The 24,024-nt window shown below is 42.5% G+C and overlaps 1 protein-coding gene across 11 annotated transcripts in view; it reads left to right on the top strand.

Annotated features, from left to right (window-relative positions):
* Positions 1 to 20,249, top strand: part of inpp4aa (inositol polyphosphate-4-phosphatase type I Aa) — a 60,235-nt gene extending 39,986 nt beyond the window's left edge. For 2 of the 11 annotated variants that reach the window (XM_036958611.2, XM_036958612.2), the window contains exons 9-25: positions 353 to 500; positions 7,703 to 7,833; positions 9,899 to 10,003; positions 11,501 to 11,609; positions 12,048 to 12,065; positions 12,242 to 12,428; positions 12,802 to 13,113; positions 13,247 to 13,397; positions 14,029 to 14,181; positions 14,315 to 14,353; positions 14,438 to 14,610; positions 16,325 to 16,448; positions 16,659 to 16,926; positions 17,428 to 17,525; positions 17,636 to 17,748; positions 17,942 to 18,096; positions 18,398 to 20,249. In XM_036958611.2, coding sequence (XP_036814506.2) covers positions 353 to 500; positions 7,703 to 7,833; positions 9,899 to 10,003; positions 11,501 to 11,609; positions 12,048 to 12,065; positions 12,242 to 12,428; positions 12,802 to 13,113; positions 13,247 to 13,397; positions 14,029 to 14,181; positions 14,315 to 14,353; positions 14,438 to 14,610; positions 16,325 to 16,448; positions 16,659 to 16,926; positions 17,428 to 17,525; positions 17,636 to 17,748; positions 17,942 to 18,096; positions 18,398 to 18,530 — 2,417 coding nt within the window. In that variant the 3' untranslated portion in view covers positions 18,531 to 20,249. The remainder of the gene's footprint in view (positions 1 to 352; positions 501 to 7,702; positions 7,834 to 9,898; positions 10,004 to 11,500; positions 11,610 to 12,047; positions 12,066 to 12,241; positions 12,429 to 12,801; positions 13,114 to 13,246; positions 13,398 to 14,028; positions 14,182 to 14,314; positions 14,354 to 14,437; positions 14,611 to 16,324; positions 16,449 to 16,658; positions 16,927 to 17,427; positions 17,526 to 17,635; positions 17,749 to 17,941; positions 18,097 to 18,397) is intronic. The other 9 variants (XM_036958614.2, XM_090215384.1, XM_090215386.1 and 6 more) reach the window with 6 other exon arrangements.
* Positions 20,250 to 24,024: the final 3,775 nt, after the last annotated feature.

Below are 24,024 nucleotides of genomic sequence, written 5' to 3'. Positions count from 1 at the left end.
ACATTGCCCTGTGTAAGGTACTGTCTTTTGGATGGGATGTTAAATGGGTGTCCTGACTCTCTGTGGTCACTAAAGATCCCATGGCACTTATTGTAAAAGTAGGGGTGTTAACCCTGGTGTCCTGGCAATATTCCAAATCTGGCCCTCATACCATCATGGCCACCTAATCCCCAGCTTCCAATTGGCTCATTCCTCTCCCCTGTAACTATTCCCCAGGTTGTTGCTGTAAATGGGAATGTGTTCTCAGTCAATTTACCTGGTAAAATAAGGGTTAAATCAAATAAATGTATTTAATAAATTATGATTTGAATGATTAAGTGATGTATTGACTAGTGTTTTGCTGTGTTGTCAGTGTTTGGGGGCACCATGTCTCGTATGTACCGTTTCCCCACCACGGATGGGAACCACCTACGTATCCTGGAGCAGATGGCTGAGAGTGTCCTCTCTCTACACATCCCTCGGCAGTTTGTCAAACTACTGCTGGAGGAGGACGCTGTCAGGTACGCTGCTATACACTGTTAAAATGAAGTGCTTTGTAACACCAAAACTAATTGCAACTGAGCTGCCACCAAGGTGAAGGAGACGAAACGTTAACTCTGCTGGAGTATTGAAACATATCATCCTGAGAGGTTTTTAAGCATTACATGACGTGTGTAACAAATCAAATCAAATTAAATGTTATTTGTCACATGCGTCAAATAGAACAGAATATAACCTTAATGTGAAATGCTTACTTACAAGCCCCTAACCAACAATGCAGTTCAATAAATAGAATTTACAAAATATTTACAAAATAAAATAAAAAGTAACACAATAAAATTCCATAACAATAACGAGGCAGGGGTTACCGGAACCGAGCCAATGTGTGGGGGTACAGGTTAGTCAAGGTAATTTGTAAAGTGACTATGCATAGATAATAAACAGCGAGTAGCAGCAGTGTAAAAAGAAGGGGAGAGAACTGTCTATGACTTAGGTGACTGGATTCTTTGACAATTTTTGGGGGCTTCCTCTGACACCACCTAGTATATAGGTCCTGGATGGCAGGAAGCTTGGCCCCAGTGATGTATTGGGCCATACACACTACCCTCTGTAGCTAGCGCCTTACGGTCGGATGGCGAGCCAGATGGTGATACCTGATGGGACGCAAACGGTCAGGATGCTCTCGATGGTGCAACTGTATAACCTTTTGAGGATCTGAGGACCCATGCCAAATCGTTTGAGTTTCCTGAGGGGCAAAAGCTGTTGTCATGCCCTCTTCACGACTGTCCTGGTGAGTTTGGACCAGGATATTTTGTTGGTGATGTGGACACCAAGGAACTTGAAACTCTTTACCCGCTCCACTACAGCCCCCTCGATGTGAATTGGGTGTGTTCGGCCCTCCTTTTCCTGTTGTCCATGATCAGCACCTTTGTCTTGCTCACATTTTGGGAGAGGTTGTTGTCCTGCCACAACACTGCCAGGTCTCTGACCTCCTCCCTATAGGCTGTCTCATCATTGTCGGTGATCAGGCCTACCACTGTTGTGTCATCAGCAAACTGAATTAATGATGGTGTTGGAGTCGTGGGTGAACAGGGAGTACAGGAGGGGACTAAGCATGCACACCTGAGGGGCCCCTGTGTTGAGGATCAGCGTGGCAGGTGTGTTGTTACCTACCCTCATCACCTGGATGGCCCATCAGGAAGTCCAGGATCCAGTTGTAGACGGAGGTGTTTAGTCCCAGGGTCCTTAGCTTAGTGATGAGCTTTGTGGGCACTATGGTGTTGAATGCTGAGCTGTAGTCAATGAACAGCATTCTAACATAGGAGTTCCTTTTGTCCAGATGGGAAAGGGCAGTGTGGAGTGTGACTGAGATTGCATCAACTGTAGATATGTTGGGGCGGTATGCAAATTAGAGCGGGTCTAAGATTTCCTGGATGATGGTGTTGATGTGAGCCATGAACAGCCTTTCAAATAACTTCATGGCTACCAACGTGAGTGCTACTGGGCGGTAGTCATTTAGGCAGATTACCTTAAAATTCTTGGGCACAGGGACTATGGTAGTCTGCTTGAAACATGTGTGTATTACAGACTCGGTCAGGGAGAGGTTGAAAATGTTGGTGAAGACACTTGCCAGTGGGTCTGCGCATGCTCTGGCTTTGGGAATGTTGACCAGTTTAAAGTTCTTGCTCACATCGGCTACGTAAGGCGTGATCACACAGTTGTCTGGAACAGCTGGTGCTCTCATGCATGCTTCAGTGTTGCTTGCCTCGAAGCGAGCATAGAAGGCATTTAGCTCGTCTGGTAGGCTTGCGTGAACTGGGCAGCTTGCGGCTGTGTTTCCCTTTGTAGTCCGTAATAGTTTTCAAGCTCTGTCACATCCGACGAGCGTCAGAGCCGGTGTAGTAGGAATCAATCTTAGTCCTGTATTGGAGCTTTGCCTGTTTGATGGTTCGATTGAGGGCATAGCGGGATTTCATATAAGCGTCCGGATTAGTGTCCCGCTCCTGAAAGATAATGCCTGGAATATGCCTTTAGCTTGGTGCGGATGTTGCCTGTAATCCATGGCTTCTGGTTGGGATATGTACAGTGCCTTGCGAAAGTATTCGGCCCCCTTGAACTTTGTGACCTTTTGCCACATTTCAGGCTTCAAACATAAAGATATAAAACTGTATTTTTTTTTGTGAAGAATCAACAACAAGTGGGACACAATCATGAAGTGGAACGACATTTATTAGTCTGTGCTGGCAAAACAGTCCTGTAGTGTAGCATCCGTGTCATCTTACTACTTCCGTATTGAGTGAGTCACTGGTACTTCCTGCTTTAGTTTTTGCATGTAAGCAGGAATCGGGAGGATAGAACTATGGTCAGATTCGCCAAATGGAGGGCGAGGGAGAGCTTTGTATGCATCTCTGTGTGTGGAGTAAAGGTGGTCTAGGTTTTTTCCCCCTCTGTTTGCACATGTGACATGCTGGTAGAAATGAGGTAAAATGGATTTTAGTTTCCAGTATTCCAGTCCCCGGCCACTAGGAGCGCCGCTTCTGGATGAGCATTTTGTTGTTTTCTTATGGCCTTATACAGCTCGTTGAGAGGGGTCTTAGTGTCAGCATCGGTTTGTGGTGGTAAATGACAGCTACGAATGATATAGATGAGACTCTCTTGGTAGATAGTGTGGTCTACAGCTTATCATGAGGTACTCTACCTCAGACAAGCAATACCTAGAGACTTCTTTAATATTAGACATCGCCCACTAGCAGTTATTGACAAATACACACCACAGCCCCTGTGGGCTTCTCTGTTCTCCCAATGCGCGGAAAACCAAGCCAGCTCTATATTATCCATGTCATTGTTCAGCCACGACTCTGTGAAACACAAGATATTACAGTTTTTAATGTCCCGTTGGTAGGATAGTCTCGACCGTAGATCATCGAGTTTGTTTTCCAGTGATTGCAGGTTGGCCAATAGAACAGATGGTAATGGCGAATTACTCACTCGCCTACAAATCCTAACAAGGCACCCCACACTTTTCCTTGGTATCTCTGCCTTTTCTTCACGCTAATAATGGGGATTTGGGCCTGTTCTCCGGAAAGCAGTATATTCTTCCCGTCTGACTCATTAAAGAAAAAATCTTCCTCCAGTTGGATGGTGAGTAATTGCTGTTCTGATGTCCAGAAGCTCTTTTCGGTCATAACAGACGGTAGCAGCAACTTTATGTACAAAATAATTTACAAACAATGCGGGAAAAAAAACAAAATAGCAAAGTAGTTAGGAGCCCGTAAAACTGCAGCCATCCCCTCCAGCTCCATTTTTACATTATTATTACACCACTTAATAAAGCGTTGAGCAACATCTTGCCAGTGACTGGGAGCATATACAGTACCAGTCAAAAGTTTGGACACATTCAAGGGTTTTTCTTTATTTTTACTATTTTCTACATTGTAAAAACTATGGAATAACACATATGGAATCATGTAGTAACCCAAAAAGTGTTAAACAAATCTAAATATATTTGAGATTTGAGATTCTTCAAAGTAGCCCCCCTTTGCCTTGATGACAGCTTTGCACACTCTTGGCATTCTCTCAACCAGTTTCATGAGGAAGGCTTTTCCAACAGTCTTGAAGGAGTTCCCACATATGCTGTGCACTTTTTGGCAGCTTTTCCTTCACTCTGCCATCCCACTCATCCCAAACCATCTCAATTGAGTTGAGGTCGGGTGATTGTGGAGGCCAGGTCATCCAATGCAGCACTCCGTCACTCTCCTTGGTCAAATAGCCCTTACACAGGCTGGAGGTGTGTTTTGGGTCATTGTCCTCTTGGAAAACAAATGAAAAACAAGCGCAAACCAGATGGGATGGCATATCGCTGCAGAATACTGTGGTAGCCATGCTGGTTAAGTGTCCCTTGAATTCTAAATAAATCACTGACATTGTCACCAGCAAAGCACCCCTACACCATAACACTTCCTCCTCCATGCTTCACGGTGGGAACCACACATGCAGAGATCATCGTTCATCTACACTAAGTCTCACAAAGACACAGCGGTTGGAACCAAAAATTTGGACTCATCAGACCAAAATACAGATTTCCACCGTTGTTTCTTGGCCCAAGCAAGTCTCTTCTTCTTATTGGTGTCCTTTAGTCTTCTCTGATCAGTTGATGTTGAGATGTGAGATCTCTTACTTGAACTCTGTGAAGCATTTATTTGGGCTGCAATCTGAGGTGCAGTTAACTAATGAACTTACCCTCTGCAGCAGCGGTAACTCTGGGTCTTCCTTTCCTGTGGCGGTCCTCATGAGAGACAGTTCCATCATAGCGCTTCATGGTTTTTGCTACTGCACTTGAAGAAACAAAGTTCTTGAAATGTTCCATATTGACTGACCTTCATGGCTTAAAGTAATGATGTGCTGTCATTTCTCTTTGCTTGTTTGAGCTGTTCTTGCCATAATATGGCTAATCATAATCTCTCTTTTACCAATCAGGGCAATCATCTGTATACCACTCCTACCTTGTCACAGCACAACTGATTGGCTCACATTCATTAAGAAGGAAAGAAATTCCACAAATGAACTTTTAACAAGGCACACCTGTTAATTGAAATGCATTCCGTGTGACTACCTCATGAAGCTGGTTGAGAGAATGCCAAGAGTGTGCAAAGCTGTCATCAAGGCAACGGGTGGCTACTTTGAAGAATCTCAAATATAAAATATATTTTGATTTGTTTAATTAACACTTTTTTTGGGATATTATATGTGTGTTATGTCATAGTTTTGATGTCTTCACTATTATTATACAATATAGAAAATAGTAAAATAAAGAAAAACCCTTGAATCAGTAGGTGTGTTGAAACATTTGACTGGTACTGTACATGTTCATTTAGTGTTTTGATGCTCCCTTTGACATGCACTGAAACCCCAAAAAGTGTTTTCACAACATTCTCTTAAAAACACCAATATTCAGATTGAAGAACCACTTTGGGTTTTTGAGAGTACAGTCATGGCCAAAAGCTTTGAGAATGACACAAATATAAAATTTCACAAAGTCTGCTGCCTCAGTTTGTATGATGGCAATTTGCATATACTCCAGAATGTTATGAAGAGTGATCAGAAGAATTGCAATTATTTGCAAAGTTCCTCTCTGCCATGCAAATGAACTGATTCCCCAAAAAACGTTTCCACTGCATTTCAGCCCTGCCACAAAAGGACCAGCTGACATCATGTCAGTGATTCTCTCGTTAACACAGGTGTGAGTGTTGACGTGGACAAGACTGGAGATCACTCTGTGATGCTGATTGAGTTCGAATAACAGACTGGAAGCTTCAGAAGGAGGTGGGGCTTGGAATTATTGTTCTTCCTCTGTCAACCATGGTTACCTGCAGGGAAACACGTGCCGCCATCATTGCTTTGCACAAAAAGGGCTTCACAGGCAAGGATATTGCTGCCAGTAAGATTGCACCTAAATCAACCATTTATCAGATCCACAAGAACTTCAAGGAGCTCGGTTCAATTGTTGTGAAGAAGGCTTCAGGGCGCCCAAGAAAGTCCAGCAAGCGCCAGGACTGTTTCCTAAAGTTGATTCAGCTGCGGGATCGGGGCACCACCAGTACAGACCTTGCGGCGGAATGGCAGCAGGCAGGTGTGAGTGCATCTGCACGCACAGTGAGGTGAAGACTTTTGTAGGATGGCCTGGTGTCAAGAAGGGCAGCAAAGAAGCCACTTCTCTCCAGGAAAAACATCAGGGACAGACTGATATTCTGCAAAGGGTACAGGGATTGGACTGCTGATGACTGGGGTAAAGTCATTTTCTCTGATGAATCCCCTTTCCGATTGTTTGGGGCATCCGGAAAAAAGCTTGTCCAGAGAAGACGAGGTGAGCGCTACCATCAGTCAGTCCTGTGTCATGCCAAAAGTAAAGCATCCTGAGACCATTCATGTGTGGGGTTGCTTCTTAGCCAAGGGAGTGGGCTCACTCACAATTTTGCCTGAGAACATAGCCATGAATAAAGAATGGTACCAACACATCCTCCGATAGCAACTCCCAACCATCCAGGAACAGTTTGGTGACAAACAATGCCTTTTCCAGCATGATGGAGCACCTTGCCATAAAGGCAAAAATGATAACTAAGTGGCTTGGGGAACAAAACATCAATATTTTGGGTCCATGTCCAGGAAACTCTCCAGACCTTAATCCCATTGAGAACTTGTGGTGAATCCTCAAGAGGCGGGTGGACAAACAAAAACCCACAAATTCTGACAATCTCCAAGCATCGATTATGCAATAATGGGCTGCCATCAGTCAGGATGTGGCCCAGAAGTTAATTGACAGCATGCCAGGGCGGATTGCAGAGGTCTTGAAAAAGAAGGGTCACTACTGCAAATATTGACTCCTTGCATCAACTTAATGCAATTGTCAATAAAAGCCTTTGACACTTATGAAATGCTTGTAATTATACTTCAGTATTCCATAGTAACATCTGACAAAAATATCTAAAGACACTGAGGCAGCAGACTTTGTTAAAATGTATATTTGTGTCATTCTCAAAACTTTTGGTCACGACTGTACTTATATTTGTCACGTTCGTTATATGGAGGAGACCAAGGTGCATGTGTGTACATACTTATTTAATGAAGAAAACACTAAACAAACGTACAAAAACAACAAAACGAACGCGACGCTATAATATAATAGTGCAGACACAGGCAACTAGACATAGACAATAACCCACAGAGAACCTAAGGAATATGGCTGCCTAAATATGGTTCCCAATCAGAGACGATAAACAGCTGCCTCTAATTGAGAACCAATCTAGGCAACCATAGATATACATAACACCGAGACTAGTGAACACCCCCATAAACATACAAAACCCCTAGACAAGAGAAAAAACACATAAATCACCCTTGTCACACCCTGACCTAACCAAAATAATAAAGAAAACAAAGAATACTATGGTCAGGGCGTGACAATATTGTTTTAAAACAATTTCTGTATATCAGAACACTTACATTGGGTCTACATTTACACACCCTCCAAACACCAGATCTCAGGTCAGGTGCACTACTTTATATGGTTTCATTACACAATAATGGTGTTTTGAGTCTTTTTACTTTTACAGTGTACTACTTTGTGTGTGTGTGTGTGTGTGTGTGTGTGTGTGTGTGTGTGTGTGTGTGTGTGTGTGTGTGTGTGTGTGTGTGTGTGTGTGTGTGTGTGTGTGTGTGTGTGTAGGGTGTGTGAACTGGAGGAGTTGGGGGAGTTGTCTCCATGTTGGGAAAACCTGAGGAGGGAGATTATTGCTCAGTACCAGACCATCATCCTCACCTACCAGGAGACCATCGGCGACCTACACGAATATAAAGGTTAGCGCCATACTTTATAGAACATTACACCAACATACCAGAATACATACCAATCCTGCTAGACTGGACCTAAACATTTTAAAACATATTACTAATATCAGTGTTGTTAGTATAAGCGTTAACAACACCGCAATCAGTGGCGATTTTAGCATGTAAATCTTGGGGGGAGCCTTGTCTCAGTGAAACAGTTAATTCAGCCTCATTTACTGCCTTTTAAAAAACATAGCTGATATGGCTGACAAATGTGGTTTTTAATGACAATTAAGATGTACAAATTATAGCATAAGGGGACTGACTACAAGTGGATAAGAGGCAATCCCTTATTTCGATTAAGACATTAATGAGCGAGCTAGGACAGACGTAGTCAACATAACTATTTGTTCAGCACTTTTGAAATGTACACCAACAGAATTCAAAACATGTGCTGTTCTTACATTATTCTCCCTGTACAACAAGTCAGAACTGTAGGATAAATAAAGGGGGCATTTTAGCAGACAATGAAAGCTCTTCCAATATTCGATGATTACATTTCTCTAAAACAGGTTATAGGCTACATCTGCACCACCAAGTCAGAACAGTAGGTGAAATTAAGAGGCGTAAATATAGGAAATTATTAGGGTGAGGCACATGGGCTACTAACAGTTTACTACACAACATACACTTTGTATTACTTTATTAGCTACAGTATACATATCTCCCTGGTATATTACATAATTTATGCAGTAGAATACAGTAGAATACATTTTTGGACTCACCTTGTGATGTGCTCACTTGAACAGGAAGGTGGCGCAGAGGTCCTTCGTGGGAAAATGTTGTCATCACAGTCTGGCATTCTCTGGATTTATGGTGCTTTCAAAACAACTGGGAACTCGAGAGAAAAAAAACAAGGTTGAAAAAAAACATGATGACGTCATTGATCTTCAGGTCGTAGCTCTAGAAATGTATTTTCCCAGTCAGAGCTCGTTTATTTCCAACTTCCCAGTTGTCTTGAACTTACTGAAGTCACATTTTCGCAGTACGAGTTAACAGTTGTTTTGAGCGCAGCACAAATCATGCTTCATTGACAGCATGGTCAATGTTGAATGTTTATCATTTTAAACTTGGAAAAGAGACCCCTAATCCCAGATTTGGGACCACACAGCCACTCCACTGAATAGCAGGCTAGTGATTGCTTTGCAATTTCTTCAGTTAGCCACTGTCACTGATTCCTTCCAAACCACTCATTGTTGAATTTGCGATTTCCAACTTGTTGTGTAATGTTTATGTCCAATGGCCGATGAGCACTGATACATTTTATCTTCATTATTTATCTTCATATGACAAGGATTAAAAATGATTTGCCAGCAGATTGACATGATTCATGATGATGACTGCTAGCTAAGATTCTGAAAGTATGATGTTAACATGATCAGCCCAATCAAAGCTATTGTACATATGAAGTGATTTGACGTCATTTTATCTGTGGCAATTGACCCTTGGATGGGCACTTCTAATGTAACTCTATGGCATCATCCAAGGGGCTAGAATATTCTAGCTCTCCCCTTGACTTGGCGGTGATGTAGTTTCCCCATGAGTGACAGAACACTGAGCCAATCATGGTGCAGTGTTGCTGCTGGCTTGCCCCACCACTACAGAAAGCACTGAGATAGGCTGAAACACCTGCATTTTGGAGCTGCCTTTGCCCAACCTGCCCTGAATGACGGGTCGCCACTGACTGCAATGATTAGCCCTATAAATGGCATGCCAAATTCATGGTATTTTATATGAACTTTTACATTTGGTCATCTAACATATTCATAACATAAATAAAAAAGACAATGTCCAAATGTTAAAGTTTATTTAAAATATAATGAATTTCGGGTACAATTTATAGGGCTATGCAATGACATGCTACAACATGTCACTACAGATATATCAGAAACCTGCTACATTAGCACTGTTAGCACTATAATATAATATTTAATATCACTAATGCGTCAGTAACATACAGAAAGAGACCATCAGCAACATGCAAAAGTACAATAGTTGGCATCATCATAACATATCCATCCTACTCCTCTTCCAGGTCCCTCCTTTAAGTCCAGTACTCTGAAAGCAGAGAAGAAGCTGGAGTTCATCCCCACTAACCTGCACGTCCAGAGGATGAGAGTACAAGGAGAGTCTGGCTATGGTAGGGGACCTGTTATATCTATCAGACTCTATGGTAGGGGACCTGTCATATCTATCAGTCTCTATGGTAGGGGACCTGTCATATCTATCAGTCTCTATGGTAGGGGACCTGTCATATCTATCAGTCTCTATGGTAGGGGACCTGTCATATCTATCAGTCTCTATGGTAGGGGACCTGTCATATCTATCAGTCTCTATGGTAGGGGACCTGTCATATCTATCAGACTCTATGGTAGGGGACCTGTGATATCTATCAGACTCTATGGTAGGGACCTGTGATATCTATCAGACTCTATGGTAGGGGACCTGTTATATCTATCAGACTCTATGGTAGGGGACCTGTCATATCTATCAGTCTCTATGGTAGGGGACCTGTCATATCTATCAGTCTCTATGGTAGGGACCTGTGATATCTATCAGTCTCTATGGTAGGGGACCTGTCATATCTATCAGTCTCTATGGTAGGGGACCTGTCATATCTATCAGTCTCTATGGTAGGGGACCTGTTATATCTATCAGACTCTATGGTAGGGGACCTGTCATACCTATCAGTCTCTATGGTAGGGGACCTGTCATATCTATCAGTCTCTATGGTAGGGACCTGTGATATCTATCAGACTCTATGGTAGGGGACCTGTCATATCTATACATCTCTATAGTGGGGAACCTTATATATCTATCAGTCTCTATGGTAGGGGACCTGTCATATCTATACATCTCTATAGTGGGGAACCTTATATATCTATCAGTCTCTATGGTAGGGACCTGTGATATCTATCAGACTCTATGGTAGGGGACCTGTCATATCTTTACATCTCTATAGTGGGGAACCTTATATATCTATCAGACTCTATGGTAGGGGACCTGTCATATCTATCAGTCTCTATGGTAGGGGACCTGTCATATCTATCAGACTCTATGGTAGGGGACCTGTCATATCTATCAGTCTCTATGGTAGGGACCTGTGATATCTATCAGACTCTATGGTAGGGGACCTGTTATATCTATAAATCTCTATGGTGGGGAACCTTATATATCTATCAGTCTCTATGGTAGGGAACCTTATATCAAATCAAATTTAAAATCAAAAGTATTTATATAGCCCTTCGTACATCAGCTGATATCTCAAAGTGCTGTACAGAAACCCAGCCTAAAACCCCAAACAGCAAGCAATGCAGGTGTAGAAGCACGGTGGCTAGGAAAAACTCCCTAGAAAGGCCTAAACCTAGGAAGAAACCTAGAGAGGAACCAGGCTATGAGGGAGTGGCCAGTCATATATCTGTCAGTCTCTATGTCCTTTATATCCATCATTATATCCATCTGGTTCAATGTAATTCTGGTTCAATGTAATTCTCCACAGCAAGCATGTCTAAAAGTGCTCTCTACCCCTTCAACTTCCTCTCTTCTCCCTCCGCATCCCTCTCTCCCATCTCTCCTCTCCCTCCTCTCACTTCCTCCCTCCATCTCCCTCTCCATCTCCCTTCCTCTCCTCTCCCAGACAGGACCTATGACGTAGTGACTATAGGTGCCCCAGCGGCCCACCACCAAGGCTTTAAGCACTGTGGTCTTCGGAAACTCATCCACAAGTTTGAGGAGGCTAGGAAACAGTGAGACCATATTTTCTTGAGCATATGGTTGGGGGACCGGAACAGCATTTTGAATCATTTATACACTGCAAATTCACCACAAAAAGCTCAAACAAATATAGTATTTGACGAAAACATTTTTTTAAAACTTTTATTATATTGGAATATGATCACATATGCCTCTTTTTATTTATGCATGGGAATATTTGGGAACAGATTTCCTAAATTAAAATAACTGAGCTGATTTCCTGGTGATTTTACAGTCTTTTATGTCCAACACCGAAAATGTGTATTAATATTTATTTGCTTAGAAAACTTGGGAAGCCAAATAAAATCAATTGGGGCTGTCAATTGGGAAACCCTGCTATAGATACATCAGTTCATGATTTAATTGTTATCATTAATTTAGATTTCTAACCTTTGATTGAAATGTCTCCTTTTTGCTTGCTTTCTGATCAGCGCATATGAGGAGGAATGGTGAGATCTGTCACCTGCTCCGTTTATGTGTGCAGTATCAGTGGATGTGTTTGTTTGTGTTCTGTATTACATCGTTTTAAACCAGCACATTTTCACCCTGATCTCTCTCTCTCTCTTTCTTTCTCTCCCTCTCCCTCTCTCACACACACACACACATATAAACACACACCTACCAGCAGTGCTGGGTCTGGCTCTAAGCCGGTGACCTACCTGCCTCAGGATGTGGTAAGAGCGAAGGAGCTGATTGGTCAGATCAACACCTTGAAGACCCAGGTGTGCTACTACACCGAACGTTTGTCCCGCGCTGCCAAGGAACGCTCAGCAAACGCTCTGGAGAGAACCCTCGCCATCCTCTCTGAGAAGGTATGAGAGGGGTAGAGAGGGAGCAGGCAGGGAGGGAGAAGGAGGGAGGGGGAAGACAGAGGGGAGAGAAGCATTTAAACATGTATCTATCTATACAATCAATATGTATTTCACTGTATTAATACACACTATTATATATCCCTTGTCTCCTCCTCTCCCTGTCTCTCTTCAATCTCTCCCTGTCTCTCCCTGTCTCTCTTCAATCTCTCCCCTCTCCCTGTCACTCTTCCATCTTTCTCATCCTCTCCCTGTCTCTCCTCCATCTCTCTCCCCTCTCCCTGTCACTCTTTCATCTCTCTCATCCTCTCCCTGTCACTCTTCCATCTCTCTCATCCTCTCCCTGTCTCTCCTCCATCTCTCTCCCCCTCTCCAGACTCGTCAGTTGGTGACAGTTTGTGACTCTAAGCTACTGTCCTCTGCCATCCTGGCCCTCTCTGCTGCCCGTCCAGAATGCATTTCCCAGAAGGGCACTCCCTCCCCCTCATCCCTCACTCCTTCACCCTCTCCATCCCGCTCTCCCTCTCGCCACACTACCTCCCCCTCTCAGCACTCTACCTCCCCCTCTCGCCACTCTACCTCCCCCTCTCGCCACTCCATCTCCCCTCGCCACTCCGTATACCAGGAAGGAGAGGGGGGGAGAGACAAACGCTCCTCCCTACAGGCTGACTGGCACGAGGAGAACTGGGTAAGATGACATTGATATATTTTGTTTAAGAATTGAGAATAACAACAATATTGTATAGAATTTATATAGAAAGTGTATTTCATATTTAATATTTCATCCCTCTCGCTTTCTGTCGCTCTCAACCCCCCTTCAGGAGAAGGTATGGTTGAATGTGGATAAGAGTCTGGACTGTGTGATCCAGAGGGTGGACAGACTGCTGGCCAAAGACAGGATGCAGAGTGACAGCAGCAGTGAGGATGTGTTCCTGGACGTTCAGCAGCAGACCAATGCCACTACTAAGAAAGGTAAACACGCCTCAGCAGACCAATGCCACTACTAAGAAAGGTAAACACGCCTCAGCAGACCAATGCCACTACTAAGAAAGGTAAACACGCCTCAGCAGACCAATGCCACTACTAAGAAAGGTAAACACGCCTCAGCAGAGCAATGCCACTACTAAGAAAGGTAAACACGCCTCAGCAGACCAATGCCACTACTAAGAAAGGTAAACACGCCTCAGCAGACCAATGCCACTACTAAGAAAGGTAAACACGCCTCAGCAGACCAATGCCACTACTAAGAAAGGTAAACACGCCTCAGCAGACCAATGCCACTACTAAGAAAGGTAAACACGCACGCACTGAAATGAAATGAGGCAGCTGTTAAAGTAAAATAGGTAAACTGATTGATTGGTTAATTGTTTTTTTTAATGTATTGTTTAATTGATTGACTGGTTGATTGGTTGATTAATGTAGTGTTTAATTTATTGACTGGTTGATGAATGTATTGTTTAGTTGGTTGATTGGTTGATTAATGTATTGTTTAGTTTGTTGATTGATTGAGTGATTGATTGATTGGTTGATTAATGTATTATTTAATTGGTTGATTGGTTGATTGGGTCAGGGGATAAAAGGGAATGTGTGTGAATCCCTTGAGGTATCCATGGAAACAGAGAAGCCTTCTGGATACACCCAGAATCATCATCTTCATCTCCTTCTTCTTCTCTTCCTCCATCATCATCATCCTCATTGTCATCATTCCCTAATCTGACCATCACATGTCAGTCAAACCATGAAAGACAACAGCACTGTAGGTTCATGTCCAGTTTGACTCCATATTGTAATATTGTTCTGTATTATTCTTTAACTAGCAGACATGCATTCACGAATGCACACATCACTCTGTCTTTAAAATAAATATGTTATTATCATCTCCCCTTCAGACAGCAGCCCAGATGTAGAAAAGGAAAAGCCCTCCCCAGGTAAGAACAATAATGTGTGTGTGTGTGTGTGTGTGTGTGCGTGTGTATAGATATACTGTATAACCTCTCTCCTTTCTCTACCAGGTGAATGGAGTGAGGCCTTGTACCCCCTCCTGACCACCCTGTCAGAGTGTGTGTCTCTGATGAGTGACAAGGCTAAGAAGTCCATGGTGTTCCTCCTAATGCAGGACAGTGCTCCCACCATTGCCATGAACCTCACGCTACAGTACAGGAGAGATGTGGTCTTCTGCCAGACGGTGGGTTTACACACACACACACACACACACACACACACACACACACACACACACACACACACACACACACAGAGAGAGATGCACACAAATGCACACAAAGATGCGTTCACACACATGTACACAGATACGTGTGCACGCGCACACACAATTATATTAGTATGAATGATGTTCTACATCGGACATTAATAGTTGTATAGATGATGAATAGTTGTATTGGTGATTATATTGATGATGAATAGTTGTATTGGTGATTATATTGATGATGAATAGTTGTATTGATGATGAATAGTTGTATGGATGATGAATAGTTGTATTGGGGATTATATAGATGATGAATAGTTGTATTGATGATGAATAGTTGTATTGGTGATTATATAGATGATGAATAGTTGTATTGGTGATTATATTGATGATGAATAGTTGTATTGGGGATTATATTGATGATGAATAGTTGTATTGGGGATTATATAGATGATCAATAGTTGTATTGGTGATTATATAGATGATGAATAGTTGTATTGGGGATTATATAGATGATCAATAGTTGTATTGGTGATTATACAGATGATGAATAGTTGTATTGGTGATTATATTGATGATGAATAGTTGTATTGATGATGAATAGTTGTATTGGTGATTATATTGATGATGATTAGTTGTATTAGTGATTATATAGATGATCAATAGTTGTATTGGTGATTATATTGATGATGAATAGTTGTATGGATGATGAATAGTTGTATTGGGGATTATATAGATGATGAATAGTTGTATTGATGATGAATAGTTGTATTGGTGATTATATAGATGATGAATAGTTGTATTGGTGATTATATTGATGATGAATAGTTGTATTGGGGATTATATTGATGATGAATAGTTGTATTGGGGATTATATAGATGATCAATAGTTGTATTGGTGATTATATAGATGATGAATAGTTGTATTGGGGATTATATAGATGATCAATAGTTGTATTGGTGATTATACAGATGATGAATAGTTGTATTGGTGATTATATTGATGATGAATAGTTGTATTGATGATGAATAGTTGTATTGGTGATTATATTGATGATGATTAGTTGTATTAGTGATTATATAGATGATCAATAGTTGTATTGGTGATTATATAGATGATGAATAGTTGTATTGATGATTATATAGATGATGAATAGTTGTATTAGTGATTATATAGATGATCAATAGTTGTATTGGTGATTATATAGATGATGAATAGTTGTATTGATGATTATATAGATGATGAATAGTTGTATTGATGATGAATAGTTGTATTGGTGATTATAATGATGATGAATAGTTGTATTGGTGATGAATAGTTGTATTGGTGATTATATAGATGATGATTAGTTGTATTAGTGATTATATAGATGATGAATAGTTGTATTGGTGATTATATAGATGATGAATAGTTGTATTGGTGATTATATAGATGATGAATAGTTGTATTGATGATTATATAGATGATGAATAGTTGTATTGGTGATTATATAGATGATGAGTAGTTGTATTAGTAATTATATTGATGATGAATAGTTGTATTGATGATGAATAGTTGTATAGATGATGAATAGTTTTATTGGTGATTATATTGATGATGAATAGTTGTATTGGTGATTATATAGATGATGAATAGTTGTATTGATGATTATATAGATGATGAATAGTTGTAATGGTGTTGCCCCTTTTGTAGCTGTCAGCTCTGATCTGTGGTTTCATCATCAAGCTGAGGAACTGTCTCCATGACGATGGCTTCCTCAGGCAGCTCCACATCATCGGCCTGCTAGTCCAGTATGAGGGCCTGCTCAGCACCTACGGTAACCTGCTGAGTGTGTGTGTGTGTGTGTGTGTGTGTGTGTGTGTGTGTGTGTGTGTGTGCGTTTGTGTGTGTATTCTTGTGTTTATGTCTTAGAATACACACACAAATATGTTGATTTGAAACCTACTAATTTTCTATACTTTATTTATAGATTTTCAAATAGACAACTGAAACCTACTCTTACCCGTTACTCTCTGCAATCTTAAAGGGGAGGAGCTGGCCATGTTGGAGGACATGAGTGTTGGTGTGATGGACCTGCGAAACGTCACTTTTAAGGTTACACAGGCAACCTCGGTCTTCGGCCCAGATATGTTGCCTGTCATCACCGGGAACCGGGACGGCTTCAACGTCAGGGTTCCGTTACCAGCGGCGATGTTTGATGCGTTGCCGCGGGAGATCCAGAATGGAATGCTGCTGAGGGTTCAGCCTGTTCTCTTCAATGTGGGAATCAATGAACAACAGACGCTGGCCGAGAAGTGAGTAAACGAGAGAGGAGAGAAGAGGAGAGATGAGGAGAGACGAGGAAAGGGGAGGAAAGAAGAGTGGGAGAGGTTATAAGTGGATTGAAGGAGATACGGGATAAGAGGAGAGATGGAGGTAGGAGAGGACAGCAGCGCAATGGAAGAGAGAGGATAGTCAGGAGGTGTGTTACCATGGCAATAGCAGCCAGCTGACATTTGTGGTAATACCATATAAGTGATGATGGTTACCTCGAATAATCACGAGCATTTGGTTATTGTGTGTTTTCGAAGTGTGTTTATTAGATTTGCCACTACAAACTAGAGATGATTGTAAAAAACGCTATGGTAATTCCTCAACGATGCCAATGATGGAGGCTGTGAGAACATTAGGTCTACTCCCTATAGACTGTAAGAAATACTGATGTGTTGTAGCTTTGCTTAATGAGCAGTACAATTCCCCTTGAAAATGTTTTTCAGTCTGTCTGTCTGTCCATCTGTCCATCTATGTGTCTATAGGTTTGGAGACACGTCTCTCCAGGAGGGAATTAACATGGAGAATATAGCTCGACTCAGCTCATACTATGACCAGTTTAAAGAGGTCCTACCTGAGGACTGTGAGTCACACAGCCTCATCTTAACCTCAACCCCTAATAAAATGGTAAACAACCTGGTTCTTAAAATGTACGTCAGTGCAATGATACTCCTCTCTCCCCTCTCTCTCCAGGCCTCCCTTGTATCCGTAGTCAGACCAGCCTGCCTGAGCTGCTGAAGCTGCTGAGTCAGAACATCAACGCCAGGAAGAGCAAGAACGTAGAGATCCTGTGGCAGGCAGCGGAGGTAGAGACATTCTCTCCTTCTTCTCTTTCTCTCTCTCCACAATACACTTCTATCGCTAACTTAATGAGTTAGCGTCTGCCTGACACTCTATACTTCCCCATTCCTTCCTCTACTCTCTAAGTTCCTCTCCTCACCCGTTTTCCTCTGCCCCCCTCTACTTTCTCTCTCTCTCTCCCTGTCTCTCCCTCCCCAGGCTTGTCGGCGTCTGAACGGAGTGCGTTTTACCAGCTGTAAGAGTGCTAAAGACCGTACAGCCATGTCTCTAACCCTGGAGCAGTGTCTCATCCTCCAGCAGGAGCACGGACTGGCCCCACAGGTCTTCTCCCAGGCCCTCGACTGCATGCGCAGGTCAGCTGGCCACACAACTGCCCGAACAAAACGAGACAAGATGTAGCGTTTATCATGTAAAATTTAAGGAAAGGAAGAATTATGTCAATGTTTATAATAACTTAATATTTTCATATACCCTCTAACTCATCTCCTTTTACCTTTTAACCAATCACCCCCTCTTTTCTCCTCTCCTTTTCTCTACTCTCCTCCCCTCCCCCCCCTCTCCTTCTCTCTCCCCCTCTTCCCTTTTCCTTCTCTCCTTCTCTCTCCTCTACTTTACCCTCCCTTCCTCTCTCTTCTCATCTCCTCCTCCCAATAGTGAGGGCTGCAGACGAGAGAACACCATGAAGAATGTAGGATGTCGTAAATACGCCTTCAACTCCCTCCAGCTGAAGGCCTTTCCAAAACAGTACCGCCCACCTGAGGGCACATATGGAAAAGTAGAGACCTGATTGGACAGACCAGCTGCCCATCTCTTAAAGTAGCCAATAGAAGGGGAAATGGACTAAATAACATCAACAACATCACAAAAGCAACTACCCCCTATATATAGTGCTGCATCCCTGTTGATGATTTAATGTTATCTGTGGTAGATTGTTTGATAGCAATTCACTCTCTTTTGCGATTAGACTCACTCCGTTATGTCATGACAACCACTACACATACAACAACAACAACAACTTAAGAACAGCTTTTCAAATTGTTTTAGTTTTTATTTAGAAAGGAAAAGTGGAAGGGGATACCTCGTCAGTTGCACAACTGAATGCATTCAACCAAAATGTGAGCTCTAATCATAAGGCCTGTGTTCTAACCACTGTCTCTCACGGAACTTTAAAGAGAAAATTCAACTCAAGTACATTTAAAAAGAACAAAACCTATGTATGCAGTGCATGAAGACCTTACTTGGTCTCACACTCCACTCCTACAACAAGCACAGGGAACTGACGATATACAGAGATCAGACAAAGACATACTTGTATCTCTGATGTATGAAGACTATTCCATCTAATGTTATTTTATTATACCTTTTCTATTTGGTAATACATCTAATGGACAGGGTTCGTGTAAAGTAGAGGGCCAGTATCCTGTGTTTTCGTTTTATAGCAAATATATTGTGTATGCAAGGCTTGGTAGTCCACTGAGAGGCATATACAGTTACAATGGTCAAGGTTCATCTTTCACTTGCCCCTAGATGTTTGTTTAAAGTGTTATATTTTGTCATTGAGTACATGGTACAATGCTCCACTATATAAGATGCAAGCATGGATAGATTTTACACACAGCAAACTTAATCCAAAAACAACACAACTAAATTCTGTGCTCACATGCGTGTAGATTTTATTAAACTGAAAAGGAATATATTGTCCAAATCTTGTACCCCCCCCCCCCCCCCCCCCCCACAACCCCTCTCTATTCATGAAGTTGTTTTTATACAGGTCCAGGTTCTAGATGGTAGGCATATTTTCTGTACATCAGACTAGAGACTGAGCCAAACTAGAATATTAGCACAGAGTAAAGGAACAGTGTTATAGGAGACATGAAGAAAGTTCCTGCTCTTTTGTATGTCTGCAGCTGTTCTCTGTGAGTTCATCTCGTCTCTTATTAAAAGAGCTCCTGGTTGACTTCACGACAGGACCAAAACACAACACCGGCTTGTTCATGTTACAACCAACGGAGCGAAAAGGAGGTGTCTGAATGCATGTAGATAGAGAATCATCACGTTATTATTGTACTTTTAGAAATAAGGGACTTGTACACTGCATAGAAGCCTGTTTAAAATGGACAGTGTTTTGCGTTAAAACTGTACTGTGAACCTTTCACTGGCTTCTGTTTCCATGTCTACCTATAGATTTTATTCTCCATTACAGAGACATTCAAAACATTTGTTTAAACGTTATTTTGCTAAATATCCTTGATGCTGATGCACTGACAATTGCTGAAAAAAGTAGCCAAAATGCTGCCAGAATTTTACTCATTTAATTTTACTTTTTTTTTTGTTGTCTTTGTATGTAAATGAATGTTATTGAACCACACACTTTCAAGTAGGAGCATCTGTATAGGTACAGGCTTTGCTGTAAAATGTGCTTTCATAAACTCTCCTCAGTAACTTGAGCTGTTAAAATGAGAGCATTAAACTGTTTCACCAATTCCTGTGTGACACTTGTAAAGTATCCCTCGGGTCTCTATCGTCTGTCTGTCTATGTCTGTCTGTCTGCACGCATGCACACGCACACACAGTTCTAAACTGTCTTGAAAAGGCCTCTTTAAAGGGATAGTTAACCCAAATTACAAAATGACACATTGGTTTCCTTACCCTGTAAGCAGTCTATGGACAAGGTATGACAGCAATCGATGATTTGGTTAGTTTACCTGGCACTGTTTCCACATGCTAACGTTTTAGCATTTGTGGCATGAGTCATGAGACCGATATTAGCATTATTGGCGTATCATGTCCAAATAATCCGAAACAATCTAAAATTGATTGTGAAGCGCCAATAAGTCACTTATAGGTGTTTTGACGATTATGGGGGAAAATGTCTTATAGTGGTCCCCTGACTTGAATGGGATTTGTGCCAGAAATGCTAAATGGGAATTGTACCACAAATGCATTTGCAAAATGTCCCAGGGAAACTATCCCTAATAAAGCTCCCGGGTCTAGCAATGGTATTGTCACCCAGGAGGCCTTGCTAGCTAGCTACAGTGTTTGATTCATATTAGCCATTTTCTTATAAAACAACTCAGCTAGCTATTATAATTATAATTTGCGATGCTAGCTAACGTTAGGGGACATAGCCTTCATGAACCAGAGGTTTAGATATGATTCCACAATGGGCAACGACAACTGGCTACTAATTCGTTTTCAGCCAAAAATGTTCACATCATAGTTTATCCAGTGACCCTCGCATTTAGAAGAATAGCTACTGACGGAAATGTATCTGGCTTGCTAGCATGCTGGCTCTCGCTGGAGGTTAAATTTCCTTCCATATATGCAGTACCGGTCAAAAGTTTGGACACACCTACTCATTTCAGGGAATGCTTTTCCAACAGTCTTGAAGGAGTTCCCACATATGCTGAGCACTTGTTGCCTGCTTTTCCTTCCAACTCATCCCAAACCATCTCAATTGGATTTAGGTCGGGTGACTGTGGAGGCCAGGTCATCTGATGCAGCACTCCATCACCCCCCTTCTTGGTCAAATAGCCCTTACACAGCCTGGAGGTGTGTTGGGTCATTGTCCTGTTGAAAAACTAATGATAGTCCCCCAAAGCACAAACCAGACGGGATGGTGTATCGCTGCAGAAGGCTGTGGTAGCCATGCTGGTCAAGTGTGCCTTGAATTCTAAATAAATCACTGACAGTATTTTACCAAATAGGGCTATCTTCTGTATGCAACTCTACCTTGTCACAACACAACTGATTGGCTCAAACGCATTAAGAAGGAAAGAAATTCCACAAATTAACAAAGGCACACCTGTTAATTGAAATGCATTCCAGGTGACTACCTCATGAAGCTGATTGAGAGAATGCCAAGAGTGTGCAAAGCTGTCATCAAGGTAAAGGGTGGCTACTTTGAAGAATCACAAAAATATAAAATATACTGTATTTTGATTTGTTCAACACTGTTTTGGTTACTACATGATTCTATATGTGTTATTTCATAGTTTTGATGTCTTCACTATTATACTACCGTGTAGAAGATAGGGAAAAATAAAGAAACCCTGGAATTAGTACTGTATATTTACCAACAAAAAGGTGTCTGTTCTGTCTTGTATTTAAATGTTGACACCCAGCAGACTGGACGCGAAAGGAACGCACACCTGTTTAGCTGAAGTGTTGGCTAGCAGAGTAGAACACTTGGAAAGGAAAATGAGAGCCGCACACTCTGGGAGCTCGGATGCAATAATTTAATAACCAGCGTTTCAACAGACAAGCTGTCTTCATCAGGGTATAATGACAAACACTGGGGGTCACTAGTTTATAAGAACACACAGGTGTCTGTAATCATGGCCCGGTGTTTCATTTATTTAACTAGGCAAGTCAGTTAAAAGCAAATTCTTATTTACAATGACGGCCTACCCCGGCCAAACCTTAACCCGGACGACACTGGGCCAATTGTGAGCCGCCCTATGGGATTCCCAATCACGGCAGGTTGTGATACAGCCTGGAATTGAATCAGGGTCTGTAGTGAAGCCTCTAGCACTGAGATGCAGTGCCTTAGACCGCTGCGCCACTCGGGTGTGGCTTGATATCATTGGTTAATTTACAGATATAAATAGAACATGTAAAAAACATGAATGGATAGCATACATTCATAGACACAATTTGGCTACATAGGCCTACAAACATTTACAATGAGCAGCAAAATCACAATAATCACAAGAATGGCTTCAGATCAAAGTCTACTTTGAGACTGAAGGGAGCAAGGGTCTTTCAACTAAAGATCCAGGCAGCCTCTTGTTTTAACAATAAATTGTCACGGTCACCCCCTCTCCTAGGGAGGGTGACGTGTCCCATGCCGATATTACATAGAGACGAAATAGAGTGGTTCGCTTCCAAATAGTGGGCCGCAACTGGGCGACACAGTTAAATGTATCATGTTGTGAGATTGAAGTTACTTTGTTTTACCTGTGCTGGCCCAGGTGATATTGGCTGGCCCAGGTGATATTGGCTGGCCCAGGTGATATTGGTTGGCCCAGGTGATATTGGCTGGCCAAGGTGATATTGGCTGGCCCAGGTGATATTGGTTGGCCCAGGTGATATTGGCTGGCCCAGGTGATATTGGCTGGCCCAGGTGATATTGGTTGGCCCAGGTGATATTGGCTGGCCCAGGTGATATTGGTTGGCCCAGGTGATATTGGCTGGCCCAGGTGATATTGGTTGGCCCAGGTGATATTGGCTGGCCCAGGTGATATTGGCTGGCCCAGGTGATATTGGCTGGCCCAGGTGATATTGGCTGGCCCAGGTGATTTTGGCTGGCCCAGGTGATATTGGCTGGCCCAGGTGATATTGGCTGGCCCAGGTGATATTGGCTGGCCCAGGTGATATTGGCTGGCCCAGGAGATATTGGCTGGCCCAGGTGATATTGGCTGACCCAGGTGATATTGGCTGGCCCAGGTGATATTGGCTGGCCCAGGTGATATTGGCTGGCCCAGGTGATATTGGCTGGCCCAGGTGATATTGGCTGACCCAGGTGATATTGGCTGGCCCAGGTGATATTGGCTGGCCCAGGTGATATTGGCTGGCCCAGGTGATATTGGCTGGCCCAGGTGATATTGGCTGGCCCAGGTGATATTGGCTGGCCCAGGTGATGTTGGCTGGCTCAGGTGATATTGGCTGGCCCAGGTGATATTGGTTGGCCCAGGTGATATTGGCTGGCCCAGGTGATATTGGCTGGCCCAGGTGATATTGGCTGGCCCAGGTGATATTGGCTGGCCCAGGTGATATTGGTTGGACCAGGTGATATTGGTTGGACCAGGTGATATTGGTTGGACCAGGTGATATTGGCTGGCCCAGGTGATATTGGCTGGCCCAGGTGATATTGGTTGGCCCAGGTGATATTGGCTGGCCCAGGTGATATTGGCTGGCCCAGGTGATATTGGTTGGACCAGGTGATATTGGTTGGACCAGTGCTCCAGTTGGCTTGAGAGATGGAGGGAAAACACCTTTCGTTGACTCTCTCGGTTTGATTTCTTTTTTAATTAAAAGATAATCCTTTATCTGGTCTCTCCGGTTTTCATTTTGGTTTGCTTCCTGTCTTTAAGTTTGGTGTGGATTTTATTTTGTTTGCCTCTTCTTGGACAAATGTAGTTGGTGCTCCTGGTGGGTGACTTTTAAAAACCAGGAGGACTAGCAAATAGAAAAGGCAGGCGCACGGGAAATACATGCTGGTTGACTTGGACATAAAAGACAAACTGGCGCAGAGAGACAGGAAACACAGGGATAAATAC

This window comes from Oncorhynchus mykiss, chromosome 22 (genome assembly GCF_057628025.1).
Source record: "Oncorhynchus mykiss isolate SJ-2025 chromosome 22, ASM5762802v1, whole genome shotgun sequence".
NCBI classification, from domain to species: domain Eukaryota; kingdom Metazoa; phylum Chordata; class Actinopteri; order Salmoniformes; family Salmonidae; genus Oncorhynchus; species Oncorhynchus mykiss.
The sequence above is the reverse complement of the archived record's forward strand: the minus strand, read 5'-3'. Positions and strand labels throughout refer to the sequence as shown.